Below are 16895 nucleotides of genomic sequence, written 5' to 3' on the forward strand. Positions count from 1 at the left end.
GAAAGAATTCTCATTCTAATTGAAGTAAATTTCTGGGTTATTTTAGTTGAATGTGAGAGAAGTTGACAAGGTACAAAGTAAAAGTGTCGCCACCACGGACCAGACCGGAGTTGATTCCGCCCTGTTAAGCTCCACCTGAGATCGTTGCTCGTTATTTTCCTTTCAACCCCTCCAACTCTCTCTCTGTGTCATTCTCTTTCCATTTTCTTTACAGTCACTCTACTCAATTCAACATCTTTTATTCTCTGGAGCTCTGAGTGTACCGCAACCCCTTCAAGCCACCATCATGGGGCTGTCCAAAACAAACAGGATCTTGATCCTGTTGGTCATCGATACAGCTTTTTTCCTACTTGAACTAATCACTGGTTCGTATCTCGACAGCCTGATCGCATGCGACCGTGTGCTGACTATGGTGTCCTAGGTTATGCCGTCCACTCCCTTGCCCTTGTCGCCGATTCCTTCCACATGGTAACGCCATCTACGAAGTTCCTCTCCAGCTGAAACTAACCAGAATAGTTAAATGATGTCTTATCCCTATGCGTCGGATTATGGGCCGTGAAGGTCGCAAATCGCGAGACCAGCTCCAACACTTACACCTATGGCGTAAGTTGATGGTCATACCAGCCCCGAAGGATGATCTGACAATTGGATTTCTCTACGCAGTGGCAACGAGCGGAGACACTTGGTGCTTTGGTAAATGGTGTATTCCTAGTCGCACTGTGCATGTCGATTTTCCTGGAGGCTACTCAGCGATTGTTTGAACCCCAGGAAGTGCAAAACCCCCGATTTGTTTGCATTGTTGGCTGCTTCGGTCTAGCTTCTAATATCATTGGATTGGCACTATTCCATGACCACTCCCACGGACCCGGCGGCGGCCACGACCACGGCCATGACCACGACGATCACGATCACGATCACGATCACGATATCGAGGCTGGAGGAGAACATGATCACGATTACACACCGGTCACCGACCAGAGTGAGAGCATGGCGGGGGCTACCGCTGGCTTCGGCAGACCTGCAAGCTTGCCTCAAAACTCCCTCACCAACTCCAATACGGACTCACCCCGAAAACGCCGCGACACCCAGACTCGCGGCCCAAGAAGGTATAGTACTTCGGCAGGCTTTGTGAGCCCCGATGATATCCCCGTGCTTCCAGAGAGATTGAGACAAGGGATTATCGCGGCTAGTCAATACCGGAATGAACAGTCCTCGGATTCGGAGAATGGCCATGACGAGGATGAGATCCCATCTGAGCGTTCAGGTCTTCTGAGCCACCGCGATCGCACTACCAACTACACCGACGAGGATGGAGCTCCGACCAAGGTCCACAAGCACCGCGACGAAGATGTTCACAAATCCCACAACCACGCTCAGCCCAAGCCTAAGGACCAGAAGAAGGGCCACACCCACGACCTCAATATGCGTGGTGTCTTCCTCCATGTGATGGGAGACGCCCTCGGAAACATTGGTGTGATCGTTTCTGCGCTTGTGATCTGGTTGACTGACTACGAGTGGCGCTTTTACGTCGACCCGGGTATTTCCCTCGTTATCACACTGATTATTCTTGCATCCGCCATTCCATTGTGCAAGGCTGCCTCGCGTATCCTTCTCCAGGCCGTGCCTGCTGGCATGAGCATTGATCATATCAAAGAGGATATTGAGCGCCTCCCCGGTGTCATTGGTTCACACCACCTGCACGTTTGGCAACTCAGCGACACCAAGATTGTGGCTTCCATTCATCTTCAAGTCGACACTGAGATCAAGGGCGAAGGCTCAGAGCGGTACATGCGTCTGGCTAGACAGGTGAGACGCTGTCTCCATGCTTACGGTATCCACTCTTCGACTATCCAGCCCGAGTTCGCACCGGAAAGTGATACCGAAGACAACGGACAGCCTTCATCCTCCCGGGAGACCGATGAGAACGTTCCCAGCCGTGCTGCCAGTGTTCGCGAGGGTGACCCTCAAGCTTGCCTTCTGGAGTGCGACGAGCACTGCGCCCGAGGAGGCCAGTGTTGTCCTAAAAAGTGAACTTAATGCCTTCCTGTGGTGACTTCCCACACACTTTCGTTTCTCATTTGGCACCCCTAAACATTTCACCCCTACGGTTTTTCCTATCAGATACCCTATCTTTTATCTTCACCTGTTCGGGCAGATTCACAAAGAGTTGCCCTATCCCTCATATTAATTGTCTGGTTTTGGAAATGGTAGTCTCCCTTGGCCAGCTTTTGGGACATGCATGGCAAGGCATGCATCTGCGGACATACACCGGTATCCTTTGGACCGCATTTTCATGTATCTCTACTTATTTCTAATTCAAAACCAACCTTGGAAATCTCAAAATATCAAAATTAAAGTAGACATTCTGTTATCCCGAGGGGTTTGCAGGGTTTGCGTCTCCTCGCAGGCCCCACTTGTCCAGGAGAGCCTGAAGCTAGGCGAGTCAGCGAGTGCTGGTCGCATATAAAAGTATGAGGGTTCTTTTTGTCAGCTGAGAAGCGAGGACTTCTCGGGATTATATATTCTATCCATCTATAACTATAACTATAACTAACTAACCTTCTAACTAACGTATTTCACTACCGAGCTGGACACACCACCGAGCTGGACACCCTACCCAACCTACTAATTTTAAACGCATTTATCTCAACCAAAACACCATTAAATTAAATAAACTAAAATCATCATCTATCTGGACATGTCTCTCTTCTATGTCCTGGCTTCCTACATATTCCACACCCTCGGGGTGGCTTTGTACGCGGTTGTAAAGCCGATTCTCCAGGTATACCGGGACCGGGGGTAGGTGCTTCAACTACTTCCACCGGCTGCATAATTAATGCAGATGCTTCTTGAACTGAGAGGCCTTCTTCGGCGGGGATCTGCCTCTTAGATCTAGCTCGCTTTTGCTTCTGCTTCTCGTTAGCGGCGCGTAATTCCTTGTTTTCTTTGGCGAGTAAGATAGCACCTTGCATTGTAAGACGGAAGCCTTTCACAAGCTGGTTTAATACACGATCTGATGGGCTAGGGGGGCTTCGAGATCTTGTACGAAGTAAAGCTTTAATTAATAAAGCCTGTCGACGTAGTTCTTTCTCTGTAAAGGGGGTTTTTAGGATAAAATTCTGGCTTAAATCACTACCCTAGCTGACTAGGGGGGTAGGGGTTCGAAGCCTAATATCAAGCTTCGAAATCACTCTCTCCGGTAAGAAAGGGACTAAACCGGCTGCGCCGAAGCTGTTTTTAATAGTCTCCGATTTAAAGGCTTCAATTCGTGCGAAGGGGTATACTTCGAGGAAATCAAGTTTATCAATATAGTTTATCCCGACCCGCATTTTTGATTCAACTAGCCGGCCGTACGCACGTTTTAATACCGCAAAACAGCTAATATCGAGAGGCTGTAAAAGGTGCGATAAATGCGCTAGCATACAGATCGGGATCACCTTATTTCTCTCACAAAGTTCGTTAAATCTCGGTATTAAATAACTTCCGTGGCCGTCGAGTATCAAGAGCCGATACCCCCCCTTTATATATAAAGAAGTAGTAGGAATAAAGAGCTTTTCAAGCCAGCGAATCCTAATCTTATCAGAGGTCCATCCATTAGGACTAACCTCAAATCGCCAATCCTCCGGGAGGCCGTCGAACTAAGATTTAATAAAGACTTTACCTTTAAAAATCACACACGGAGGGAGGGCCTAACTAGAAGCATTTGTACACTCAATAATAGTCACCTATTCTCGATTTCTAGGTTATAAAAGTGCTCGCCGACCGTAGTATTCACTCCTTATTATAACCTTCGCGGTAGCTGTTAACCCCATCGCGAAACCGGTCTCGTCAAAGTTATAAACGTCGTCAGGGTCGATCCCAAATTGAAGAATGGTTTTTTGAACAAGACTAAACCACTCCCCGATAATTTTCGGGTCTTCGCATTTCGCACGCTCGTAGTTATACCGTTTCGAGAATCGGGAGGAGAGGAGAGGATATCTTTTAACGAACTTCGTAGCCCAATTTTCGCCGACCGAAAGAACCGGGGTAGTTCCGCGCTTTTCAAGAAGAAGGTTCGCCATTTCTCGTACTGTAGAAGGTCGGGGGGCTGCTCCACGAGAATCCATAGAGAGGATCCATTTTTGAAGAGATTCCTCTTCAATATCTGTAAGTTTAGACGAATTGGCGCGAGAAATTGCGCGGTTTTTTACCCCATGGAGGCGGGTAGAGAGGGTTGAATTCGGAACGTTAAATCGGCGTGCTGCCTCACGAACAGAGCTAATTTCTTGGTTTTTAAAAGCCTGAATAGCTAATAAGATCCTACCCTCTTTCTCTATTGAATTTCTAGAGCTTTGAGAGCGAATTGGGGGCATAGTGGGTGGTTGAAGAAGAAGGGTTTAACGTTTATGGGCGCGTTTGGGTGGGGTGTCCAGCTCGGTGGTGTGTCCAGCTCGGTAGTGAAATACGTTAACTAGTTAACTAGTTAGCGCTTCCTGGGCTTTACAAATTGTGACACGGCGTGACGAGCGTGCAGGAGGGCGGCAAATGTGACCTAGACCTACGCAGGGGGCGTAATAGCCAGGGTCACTTTCGGATTTAATGCAATGCATTGTGGCCTTGGTGCCTTAATTTAGCCTGAATTTGGCCAAAAACTAAATATAACGAGCTTATATTAGTAGAGTAAACAATAAGGCAGTTGTTGGGTTTTAGTTATAGACTGAAGTCAGGTATAAACCGCCGAAGAATCGTGCGATGTATGGATTTGTATAGTAGAAATACAAATATTCAGACAAGCACGGGCCCCTGTAATGGTAATTCAGGTTTCTTGATTTTAGCGGCCCTGGCCACTATGCCCTATACAGACAGGCTGGCGCTACAGGGAGTAATACTACATCACTAGGGGCTCACAAGCCTCCACCTTTCCTATTTTTGTTGTACCCTTGAAACCACTAGGAACAAACACTAGCAGATCCTGAGCGATTAGAGCGGGCGGGTAATTGGCTGGCACACTGGTGTAAATATGCCGAAATTGTCGCTCCCAAAAAGTCCTCAAATTGGGGCAAACAGACGAACTTGATATGGTTACTTTGACCTTGTTCATATGGCGTTAGGGGGAAGGGTAATCTACATTTTTCCCAAATCTCGCTCAACTATCGACGTTACTTATTACCTCACTTCGCTATATGCTTTACTTGCCGTTGAATAACAAGCAATATTGAATCATCGCATTTCATTTTCTGCCTCCTTTAAGTCATGGTTCGTAGTTCTTCATTGAAGGCAGGGAGTTATCAGCTGATAATGATGAACAGGAACGCCAGTACCTCGAATGTGATCCTCACAGCGCACCACAGTTTGCTGTGTCCAGAAACTCGAATCCCGACCTACCCTTCATCTTTATCCCGGACTCATCGAAATATCCTATCCCAGGCGGGGTCGACTTGAATTGTCTGCCCTCTGGGGTGGATACTTCTAATCGCCAGCAGCCGACTTACCCTAAACTTCTGACATTTCTCAGTAAGAGGAAAAAATGGATCCTAATCGGTGGTCTTGCTTTGCTGGCGATAGTGATTGCTGCATCCACGGCCGGCGGAATTATTGGAAAGAGGAATCAGAGTTCCTCAACCGAAAGGTATTCATGATTGAATCAATCCATTGCTTTCTGTTCCCTTGTAGATTGTACAGTATCGACTGAAATGTGCATAATCACTAATACATTACATTTTCCTGTCATGTTTAGCCCTTCTGGTACAGCTGCCACGCAAACAGCCACCTCTGGGTCCAACAATTTCAACCCGTCGCCCACCGGCGGTCGCTCAACCAACAGCGATGTCAACGATGCGTGGGCCTACAATGGTACCAGCGTCACCTCTCTCACATTCTCCACAACAAAGGATACCACAGGCACGAATTACGTCGTCTTCTACCAACATTCAAACGGGGATATCCGCCAAGTTGTCTACAACAATTCGCAGTGGCATGACTCGCAATACATTACCAATGATGCTCGAACTGGATCCCCTATTACGGCATACTGGGGAGGGGACAGCATTCGGTACAATCTCTTTTACGTGGACAAGAATAATGTACTACAAGAGACACGAGGGAATCATGCGAGTAATTCCTGGCTTAATGGTACACTAGGTCAATTAAGCGTCCTCGCCTCCGATTTTGGAGATATCTCGGTCGTCTATGTTGGGGACTGTGCAGTCGGTACTTCAGCGTGGCTTTTATACAGCGCCCCAGCTGGTGATCAAATGGGCATCCTGTACTGGGACCAAGCAACTGATACATGGAGCCATAAGGAGCTCATCGCAGATGTGAAAACTAATGCAGGTTTCGCTGGTCACGCTGACATTGGCGTGTGGAGGTATTATTACGTTCAGCAGTCGACGTCACAACTGAAGGAGCAAGTGTGTCCTGATTGTTGTTCGAACTCAAGTTCTATTGGGTGGAGATCTGGTGAGTTCAGTTTCCTATTTATTAACATTTCATTACCGTTCTAACAAAATGTCTTTTTGCAGATCTTACTGGGCCAACTGTCAACTCTGAATCAGGACTCTCTGTATCTGGAGTGGGCCTTCCCAGGTTGATATACTACGGTGATGAAAATGGCTCCATTCGAGAGCTAAACAATTCATATCAGTATCCGAATGAAGCCTATATCGCGGATGTCTCGTCGCATGCGGACGGAGGAAATACTGGTACACCAGTCTTTGGAAATATGACCGCCAGTACACCATCTGGCATGGTTGTGGCAACCGGAATCTCGAACGGGAAGTTTAGCATGTCTCCTGGGTTTCGAGGCAAAGTGCAGCAAATGTGGCTGTTCTACCAGGCTTCAGGACACGATCTCACCGTGCAGGTTCGAGACTCCGATGCCGCTGGTAACTGGACTGAACCGTCAGAGATTCCGGTCGGATTGAATTGATTGTATTGACTTCTATCAATAAACCAAATGTGTATCTAGGTTCTATGTATTCTATACTTTCTTGGTATGAAATAGCTTGCTATATTTTATGTGTAGTCGAATAATTTGACGAAGATTTGTTTGTGAGAAGAGCTATTATCATTGCGTCTGCACCAAATAACTATATCCAGAATGGCTATTATGAAAGGAATAAAGCAAGGACACGTTGCAGATCTTTCTCCGATGTACTTGGTCAGTAAGGCTCCCATTCCAGCCTTCTTTCCAGGAAGAAACTTTCCACCGGGAGTCCCCTCCAAACTTTCTTGCCGTTTTCCTTCTTGAAAAATTCAGGCTTGAAGTCGCTGACTTCGGCCCAAGCTTTGATCAGGCGACGCCAGTAGCAAACTTCGGCCGCCTCAGTCAGATAATGCTCCCGAAAAGTCTTCACGTTGTTGTTCGCTATACGCTGGGCATCATCATCGTGTGTTTGCAGCCAGTTGATCTTTTCCTGAAGATCTGAGAAGTCGCGCTTGACTGTGACAAAATTCTGATCAGGTCCTGAAGACCGCATGAGTGGATGTTGATGTTGTATCCAGGCCATCTCATGGGCTATGATCACGCTCCTGCAACTTTGCAAGTATTTCAGGCGACCAGAGTATGAGTTACCCTCAGTATGAGCCAGGTATTTGTACTCGCAATGTTCAGACATTGATTTGAGATCGCTAGTCATGCTTTCGTGATCTTTCCAATTCAAAGCTTTGACGTCGGCCCACGGTTGACTCGATGCAACTTCTATCAGCTTCTCCCGTAATTCCAATCCCATTGTTGCACCACGCCATAGGACCTTCTGGACTTTCTTAGGCCATGATAGACCTCCGGCGTCTTCGGCCCATTCGGCTTTCATCACAACTTCTTTCATCGAACCGGCTTTAGTCTCCGGCCAGGACCAATATCCAAAGTCGGGAATAAGCCAAATATTTGAGTCTTCTTCCTGGCGAGCATATCCCCAGAGAGCAACTGGTTCAATTCGATCGTCTGAATTGAAGGCGAATTCAATATTGGGAACTTTTTCGGGCGATGATATAAGAGCTCGATGCAAGGAATGAAGAGTAGCAATTTCACGAGAGTAGATGTGGCCTTCTGTTGCAATCACGTAAAGCTGGGGGAAGATGCAGTTTTAGAAAATTTCTCAAAGCCGTAAGCCGAAAGGGGCGGGATGTCCATTAGCTTACCTGCTGGTCGTATATCATTGCTCGGATATACCCGTTTCTGGGTGTAATCGAGTCGATCTCCTTCAAGGTTATCGGGCGGGATTGACGGTCGCGCTTTGCTCGTTCGATTTCATCGAAGAGCGCTGGAAATGCTTGCGCGCACTCGTCGTGGTTAAGCAGCAAGTTATCCTTGTCCCGTTAGTAATCCCATGTCCCGTTGAATAGGCCGCCATAATAAAGCGTTCGCGTTGGCACATTGTCCACAGTTCGAACGATATCTGGTTGTCGGTACCAGACGAACACAGCCAGGATAAGGATGGGGGTCAGAATCACAACGATGCGGCGTTTGGTGGTCGCCATGAAGGCTTCGAAGTACCGAAGGTACGGTTCCACGAAACGAGACATCCAACAAGTAAGAGTACTATCTAGAGAAACTGAAAAAAGTGACAAGCCGGGCTCACGCGGCGGTGGTGACGAGAGTTTATCTCGTCTCCTGAGCAGGAAAACCGCAGTGACAAGGATCCAATATTACCTATTAGATAACAAACATGTAACGTATTGTAAGCCTAGTTTAAATCGGTTTCGCTGAGCTAGCGCTCGCCCTAATCTCGCTTTAGGAGTCATATACGTATACTAGCCACCTGCATGCTTTATATCCCGATAATCTATAAATAGTACGATTAGAAAACATTATTCTATATAGAGCTAGAAATAGGAATATAGGACTTTATTATTATCGACTATCACACTCTATTTAGACCTGGCAGAGACCCGCGGGTGACCCTCACGACCCTCGGACCGCCCCGCCACTAGGGTGGTCCGAGTGTCCGACCCCGAGGGTCGTCAAACAATACAAACAAGCAAATTTTGTGATGAAAATAACTTTTAACGCTTTGATTTAATCTCATTACTCGCTGATAGTAACTGATAAGCATTTTTAGTATCATATATCAGTTTAAAATAAGTCGAGAACTTGCATTGTTATAGTATCGAAAAATACATCGCTAAACTCTAGAAATATATATATCTCAGCCACTGATTTATTAAGATCCCCTAAACCCTAGTAAGTGGCTAGATATCATATAAAAGGCATTAAGCTAGAAGGAAAGACTCATACGGACAACCGTCCACGGGTTGTTGAAATATCATAATGTAATTTATCGCTTTGACTACAGTCATATTTCATGAGTATATGTATTTACACCCAGGTACTTCTATTTTCTGCCGGAAGAAATTTGCATCCACCCACATTTCATCTAGCTACGCTACGCGGGTGGGGTCTATATCAGCAGTAATCAAAAGGCGGTATAGCCAAGGCGGTCAACAATGGAAGTATGGGGTGCAAATACTCGTGAAATGCCACTATATGTGTTCTGGTGTGCGCATCTCGGTGGTTTGCGCAGCTCGGTAGTGAAATACGTTACAGCGTAGCTAGTATTATCGTTGATCCAATAGAAACCATGCGATCTTTACAGAATCTCAATTCTTGACAAGGATCCCACACGTGACCGCCGTTGATCGACACATCTCGACCCCGAAGCTTAACTTGTTGCCTGTTAAACCCCTGTCTTCAAATTGAACAACATGTTATGAAATTTTTCTTTTCTTGATTTCATTCATTCATTCATTTGTTCTTTTCAGTCATATGCCAAGAGCATGACCAGTCATTCCTTTCATTGAACATTCGCCCCGTCTTGTCCGGGGTCAAGCCACCCTGTCACCCTACTTAGTCTTGCTGTCAAGCTAAGCCAAACATGACGTTCGCCTATCCACGCAACACAGGTGCTTCCATTCCATTCTCCAACCCGAAACAGCCCTTGCGATCGCAAAATATTCTCAGTCGCGCGTGGGACTCCATTCCCCCAGCAGCAAAACAATGGCTTCCTGGGAGTGGCAGCCGGGGAATTGGGAGAAACCAGGAGGGTGAGGGGATTAAGACAGCCGCAATGAACATTGTCAAACGCATCTTCACGATACCTAATGCCATTATATTACTATGGATGTTCTCGATTCGGTGGGGCGAACGGACGGTATTTGAGGACAGCATCAAGAGATGCCTTTGGGACAATTGGGAGGACTGGGTAAGTTGACAGTGGCATGCTGTCGCAATTATGTTCCCTTGTCTTAGCTGGTACTAACGATTGAATGTCTCTAGCCACAAGGCGCCACACCACACCATATTGCTTTTATCGCCGATCCCCAACTCGTTGATCCCCACACTTATCCCGGTCGACCATGGCCTGTGTCGACGTTGACTGTCAAATACACCGACCAATATATGCGACGGTCATTTTCATTGATACAGGATCATCTTGAGCCGGACTCAGTGCTGTTTCTTGGCGACCTTTTCGACGGCGGCAGAGAATGGGCCACGGCTACCAGTAGCAGTCCTGAAGCGCAGTGGAAGAAGTATAAGGACTCCTTTTGGAAGAAGGAGTACATGCGATTTGTTAAGATATTCGTGGATCCGTGGGTGAAATTAGTGACGCCACCTGTCGATGGGCGAGGACGCAGAATGATTGCTAGTCTACCTGGAAATCATGATCTTGGGTTCGGTAATGGCATCCAAGAACCTGTCCGTGATCGATTCGAATCCTTCTTTGGAAACCCAAACCGTGTTGATGTTATTGGGAATCATACTTTCGTTTCAGTGGACACTCCCTCTCTGAGCGCGATGGATCAGCCCGATCCATTGACGGGCAGCTCTCCGACAGCTGGCGAGCAAAGCGGTCCTCAACGCCCGATCTGGAAAGATGCAGATGACTTCCTGGATAAGATGGCTATCCACAAGGCGAAGGCGGAAACGGAGGAGCTGCGGATGCTCCAAAACCAGACCGAGGGCCTTAATGTGTTTGATTATCGTGTCGTTGACGCCATCGAACCTGTCATCCATGAAAAGCCTCAGCCAGCCGGCGTCGGATTTCCTACTGTTATCCTCACACATGTCCCTCTGTACCGCAAGCCAGCCACTCCATGTGGTCCTCTTCGCGAACGCTACCCGCCATCTTCATCGGACGAGGAACTGGCAGAGGACGAGCCTAACTCTCTGAGAATTGCGGGAGGTTATCAGTACCAGAATGTCCTAACGCAAACCGTTTCCACCGAATTGGTTTCCAAAGCAGGACCCAATGTCGTCCAGGTGTATTCCGGCGACGACCATGACTACTGTGAAGTGTCCCATCGGGAATTCAATGGCTCGCCCAACGAAATCACAGTGAAAAGCATTTCCTGGGCGATGGGAGTCCGCCACCCGGGCTTTGTACTCACCAGTCTATGGAATCCTATCGACCCAAAGACAGGCAAAGCCCTCCAAGACGGCACACCACCCACCATTCAGAACCACCTCTGTATCCTTCCAGACCAGCTGGGAGTCTTCTTCTATTACCTTACTATTTTGGGCCTCAGCGTCTTCATCCTCTTGCTCCGTTCCATCTACCGCATCCTTTACACCCCAGAACCATCCCCCTCTGGCACCCTTCTCCCCCTCACCGAGCGCCGTCCTCTCCCACACCAGCACCACACCTCCGGTGCGTCTAGCTCTACCCTCTCATCGGTGGGTGGCTTAGCCAGCCGTAATGGCATGACAGCCTCCACCCGCTACCCCGGTACTCAATCCCCGCAAGATGCTTATCGGGGTACAGACGATCACTTTGAAGCCGTTGCCTCAAAGGACAAGGCTGCATGGCGCCCCGCCTCGGCTACCCGCTCCCGATCGACGGTGTCACTCATCGTCCGGGATCTGTACCATTTCGTCAAATTTGTGGCGCAAGTAGTGCTGACTGTGTATTTCATCCTGATCTGGCGCTGGTAGCTAGTCCGATTTTTTTTTTTTTTTTTCTTCAGCGAGCATAAACAAAATAGACAAGCATTTTGCGGGAGCCTGCCGGATTGTGGCGTAGTTCTAGTTTTTGCTGTATCGTGTGACAATGGCCTGTTGCCATCAACTAGGAGATAATAATAGGACAAAAAGTCGAATGGGCTAAGGTCAAGGCTCTCTTAGTTCCTTGGCTGTACGCCACTCGGCGAAAAACACATGACCGGCACGTTTTTCTGACAAACAGTCCCCCGTGTCCGACTTGGCCAGACACGGGTTGTCTCCGACGATTCACCGGGGAATGATTAGCGTCGGGCAAAAACTCCCAGGTACGGGTTGTCTGTCCAATCCGCTTCTCGGGAAAAATAGCGCATTGGACGGGACTAGCCTAACTTTGTCTTGTATTTCCCCAGTAATTTCAGGAAAAGTGAAACTTCGGAACGGGGAAATTAGTGTTTTCACTCTTTTTCTCAATTCGGCTCCGGTGAACACTGACCGGTTCATAAACATCTGTCTGGTTGGTTCTGGAAATCTCGCGGTACGGAGTACCTGGGGAAACTCGGGACTGGAGTGAGGGGGAAGATGGGGGAATTTTAGTTCAAACCATACGATCTACAGTCTACGGAGTAAATTTTATTATATTTCACCGTATGTGCGTCATCTAATATAATACACTTCAATTATTATACTCCATAACAAGAATAAAACAATTCTAAATGTCATAAAAACTGTGAAAAAAATCAAGGCCCGTTGCCTGTTGCCTTTTCTCCCGATCCGGGACGGTACCGATCGGCATTGGCTCAACTCGGTCCCCCGTTTTCGGGTCTTGTCATGTGGCATGCAAGGGCTATTTTTGTCCCCCACGCCGCATTGCACGAGGTATTCTATTGATGATATGATGCAAGACTATTTACATTACCACCCTTACTATGTAAATTCATTAATATTGTCTATGAGTGCAAGACAAGTCTCACAGTAAGGTTCATAGAAGAGAAGGAGAAAAAAAAACAAACTCGGCTCGGTGTCGAGTCAATTTCCTGCGTTGGCCAATGACTATCTCGGCTCAACTCCGGGGGCTGAGTCCACTAAACCCCATTGGTCTCTCCACTTTCGGCTGAAACCCTATCCCCAGGCCTAAAACATCCAGATGTCCGTAAGAAATGGGGAATGCTATTGGATTGGATGCCCTCCGGTAATGAACTTTTCGCCTTCCAGGGTTCGCTTCCACCCCCCCGCACTTGCTGTTTTCGGGGTTTGTTGACTGAAAATTTCTGGGGCGGCCATGTGGTTGAGGATGTTTGGGGGAAGTACAAATAGAGGTTGGCCTCCAGGTTTTTCTTTCTTTTCTTTGTTATTCTACTCCACTTACTCTACTTCCTACTTTTCTCTCCTATACTCTTCTATACTCTCATCTTCTCTACTTCATACATATACACCTACTTCGATTGAACTCCCTTTCTGTATACACTCACAATGGGCTTCGCTTTGAAGAGGCCAGATGATGCCGTGGGCTCTGCTGCCCCGGCTATCATGATCGGATTGTTTGTTGCCTTCGGTGGTGTTCTCTTTGGGTATGTACCGCTCTAAGTTCTATACTCCTATTCTCAAAGACACGTCTAACAGTCATCTAGATATGACACAGGTACCATCAGTGGTATCCTCGCCATGAAGAAGTGGCGAGAGATGTTCTCAACTGGTTACATCAACGAGATCGATCACTTCCCCGATGTCACATCCTCACAATCATCAATGATCGTCTCTCTCCTCTCTGCAGGAACTTTCTTCGGTGCCCTCGGCGCCGCCCCTATTGCTGATAAGTTTGGCCGACGTATCGCCATGATCCTGGACACCTTTGTGTTCGTCGTCGGTGTCATCCTTCAAACTATCTCTACCTCCATCCCCCTCTTCGTGGCTGGCCGCTTCTTCGCTGGTCTGGGTGTCGGTCTCCTCTCTGCAACCATCCCCCTCTACCAATCTGAGACTGCCCCCAAATGGATTCGTGGTACAGTCGTCGGCGCCTACCAACTCGCCATCACATTTGGTCTCCTCCTCGCTGCCATCGTCAACAACGCCACTAAGGATCGCACTGACACTGGCTGCTACCGAATCCCCATCGCCGTCCAGTTCGCCTGGGCCATCATCCTCGTCGTCGGCATGCTTGTCCTCCCTGAGACCCCCCGTTTCCTGATCAAGCAAGACCGCTACGAAGAAGCTAGCAAGGCCCTCGCTCGTGTCCGCCGCATGGATGTGAACGACCCCGCCGTTGTTGCCGAACTTGCTGAAATCCAGGCCAACCACGAGTACGAAATGAGTCTCGGAAAGGCTACCTACCTCGAGATTTGCCGCGGCTCCCTTGGCAAGCGTCTAGCGACCGGCTGCGCTGTTCAGGGTCTGCAACAGCTCGCTGGTGTCAACTTCATCTGTTCGTTCCATCCTCCCCAACCCACCCATTCTACACATCACTAACCAACTACCACAGTCTACTACGGCACAACCTTCTTCCAAAACTCCGGCATCAAAAACTCCTTCACAATCACCCTCATCACCAACATCATCAACGTCGTCTCCACCTTCCCAGGTCTCTACATGGTCGAGAAGTGGGGTCGTCGCCCTCTTCTCATGTTCGGTGCCGTCGGAATGTGCGTCTCGCAACTGATCGTCGCAATCGTGGGCACAGCCGTCAACAACGATGCCTCGAACAAAGTCCTCATCGCCTTCGTGTGCATCTACATCTTCTTCTTCGCCAGTTCCTGGGGTCCTGTTGCCTGGGTCGTGACTGGTGAATTGTTCCCCCTCAAGGCTCGTGCCAAGTGTCTGTCCATCACCACCGCCACCAACTGGCTGCTCAACTGGGCTATTGCCTACGCTACACCATACATGGTGAACAGCGGTCCTGGAAATGCCAATCTCCAGTCCAAGGTGTTCTTCATCTGGGGTGGATTCTGCTTTATTTGCGGTGTGTTTGTTTACACCTGCATTTATGAGACTAAGGGTCTTTCCCTTGAGCAGGTTGATGAGCTCTATGCTAAGGTTCCCCGTGCCTGGAACTCTGTTGGCTGGGTTCCCTCGCTGAATTACACCGAGGAGCTTGAGATGGACGGAGAGAAGAGAGTTGAGGGTGCTACGCATCTTGAGAGCGTCGGCACTAAGACTGAGGTTTAATTCCCATGTTTTAGTATATCTTACGATTTCCTTTCTATTTTTTGATTGTTGCGGACAATTGTTCTGCTTTCAGCGTGGCTCTTACATCGATGGCTCTATGTGCTAGATTCTTTATTGTGATATCTATGATACTGTGCATTAACTAGAATATGATTTTATTTCAATATGCTATGCAATTCTCTATTCGTAAATCCAAGATGAGAAATGCCAATAAATATTTAGACACGTAGAATATTCTAGAGCATAACGTATTTCATTAGTGACCTTCGCAGTGGGTGGACACCCAAAATGCCTCCATCAATGGAAGTGGTCAGTTCCATTGCTGGATGCGAAGAGGGAATAGGCAAACAAGAGGGGTCACATGATTTTGATTTAACGCCTCTTTTACCGTAAGCTGACATTCCGCGAAGCCATTTCACATATTCGGCCAAAATTAGGAAGTACCGACCTCATATCTCGGCATCCTGACCATTTCGCCGAGTGAGACCGGCAAGTGGACGGATTAATTACTAGCGTTTCATGACTCTATTCCAAATGCCCAAACAAATGTTCACTGTCGCACTTTCTAATACCAAGCACATCGACGTCGACTATGGCATATTTTCGTACTCGCAGATCATGCAGCAAACTAACCAACTATCTCACACGCGGCATCAATGCAACAGAGCCAATAATCGCTCGTCAGATTAAGCATCTTCCACGGATAGGCCAAATGGCAGCTTACCATGGTATACTATTCTTTACACATTATACCTCTACCATACTCATATATCACATAGTGCTACCACAAATAAAAACCAAGCCGAGATTACAAATAATGCCACTAGGCGGCTCAGTAACCTACGGCTCCGGATCCACCGATGGCAACGGGTATAGAAGAACCCTCCAAGAGACCCTGATCTTAGACGGCTATACTGTGGAAATGGTCGGCTCTCGCAAAGCCGGTTCAATGGAAAACAACTCCAATGAAGGCTGGCGAGGCTTCCGAATCGACCAAGTCACCAATAAAGCAAAAACATCCGTTCCTAGATTCCTTCCAAACCTCTTTACAGTCAATGTCGGTTCAAATGATTGCATCCAGGACTATCAAATTGAGACTGCTGGCGAGCGTATGAGTGATATGCTTGAATATCAATGGACGATGTCACGTTCGACGGTTGTTCTTTCGACTCTTCTTCCGAATTTGGATAGGGAGGTTGAAGACCGGGTTCGATGTGTTAATGAGCAATTTAGGGAATTGGTGAAGGTTAAGGAAGCTGATGGGAGGAGAATTGTTCTTGTGGATATGCATGGGGCTGATGGGCCTCGGATTGGGGATTTGGTTGATGGGACGCATCCTAATGATGTGGGATATAAGAAGATGGCGATGATTTGGCGAAGAGGGATTCATGAGGCTATACGTAAGGGTTTTATTCAGGAGCCGCAATAAGATTGGGTTCGCGGAGATTTTTGGGGTTTGTTCGCCGGCTGCAATGTGTACCTATAATATACATCGGCAAATAGTTGTTTAATCTGTTCTATATAGGACTAAATAGTGTGGCCATCAAGTATGGTCATGGTCATCTAACTAAAACTATTAATCTTGGCAACTCTTAGTCAGCATCTGAGATCGCCTGGTGAGGTCCCGAGATCGCCACCTGCATTTCGCCAGGCAATGTGGAAAACTTCCTTAAATTCATACAATGAAGGAAATTTAAATTCAGATACCGTCCTGGATCTTATAGAGTCTGTCGTCATATATCAAGATCCTCTTCCATTCAGTTGAATTGCCGATATAAGTATATCGTGTGCTTGGCTCATCCTCTGAGTCAGGCCTGCTTTG

At 47.6% G+C, this 16895-nt stretch overlaps 6 protein-coding genes across 6 annotated transcripts; 5 read left to right on the top strand and 1 right to left on the bottom strand.

Annotated features, from left to right (window-relative positions):
* Positions 1 to 286: 286 nt before the first annotated feature.
* On the top strand, positions 287 to 2031 carry PGRI_083580 (cation diffusion facilitator family transporter; the record flags this gene model as incomplete). The annotated part of the gene is made up of 4 exons (XM_040796072.1): positions 287 to 365; positions 422 to 468; positions 517 to 603; positions 664 to 2031. 4 exons carry the CDS (start codon positions 287 to 289, stop codon positions 2029 to 2031), a joined length of 1581 nt encoding a protein of 526 aa, XP_040650610.1.
* A 3201-nt stretch (positions 2032 to 5232) lies between these two features.
* On the top strand, positions 5233 to 6907 carry PGRI_083590 (uncharacterized protein; the record flags this gene model as incomplete). Its single annotated transcript, XM_040796073.1, has 4 exons — positions 5233 to 5235; positions 5289 to 5608; positions 5717 to 6438; positions 6501 to 6907. The coding sequence occupies 4 exons, from the start codon at positions 5233 to 5235 to the stop codon at positions 6905 to 6907; spliced, it is 1452 nt and encodes a 483-aa protein (XP_040650611.1).
* Positions 6908 to 7139: 232 nt separating this feature from the next.
* PGRI_083600 (Lipopolysaccharide-modifying protein) lies at positions 7140 to 8502 on the bottom strand (the record flags this gene model as incomplete). Its single annotated transcript, XM_040796074.1, has 3 exons — positions 7140 to 8045; positions 8119 to 8286; positions 8371 to 8502. The coding sequence occupies 3 exons, from the start codon at positions 8500 to 8502 to the stop codon at positions 7140 to 7142; spliced, it is 1206 nt and encodes a 401-aa protein (XP_040650612.1).
* A 1349-nt stretch (positions 8503 to 9851) lies between these two features.
* Positions 9852 to 11908, top strand: PGRI_083610 (putative manganese ion homeostasis (Fr); the record flags this gene model as incomplete). The annotated part of the gene is made up of 2 exons (XM_040796075.1): positions 9852 to 10178; positions 10253 to 11908. The coding sequence occupies 2 exons, from the start codon at positions 9852 to 9854 to the stop codon at positions 11906 to 11908; spliced, it is 1983 nt and encodes a 660-aa protein (XP_040650613.1).
* Positions 11909 to 13384: 1476 nt separating this feature from the next.
* Positions 13385 to 15073, top strand: PGRI_083620 (Major facilitator superfamily domain, general substrate transporter; the record flags this gene model as incomplete). Its single annotated transcript, XM_040796076.1, has 3 exons — positions 13385 to 13482; positions 13543 to 14333; positions 14391 to 15073. 3 exons carry the CDS (start codon positions 13385 to 13387, stop codon positions 15071 to 15073), a joined length of 1572 nt encoding a protein of 523 aa, XP_040650614.1.
* An 817-nt stretch (positions 15074 to 15890) lies between these two features.
* Positions 15891 to 16502, top strand: PGRI_083630 (SGNH/GDSL hydrolase family protein; the record flags this gene model as incomplete). The annotated part of the gene is made up of 1 exon (XM_040796077.1): positions 15891 to 16502. One exon carries the CDS (start codon positions 15891 to 15893, stop codon positions 16500 to 16502), a length of 612 nt encoding a protein of 203 aa, XP_040650615.1.
* Between the last annotated feature and the right edge of the window lie 393 nt (positions 16503 to 16895).

This window comes from Penicillium griseofulvum (assembly GCF_001561935.1).
Source record: "Penicillium griseofulvum strain PG3 chromosome Unknown contig_10, whole genome shotgun sequence".
Classification (NCBI taxonomy): Eukaryota; Fungi; Ascomycota; class Eurotiomycetes; order Eurotiales; family Aspergillaceae; genus Penicillium; species Penicillium griseofulvum.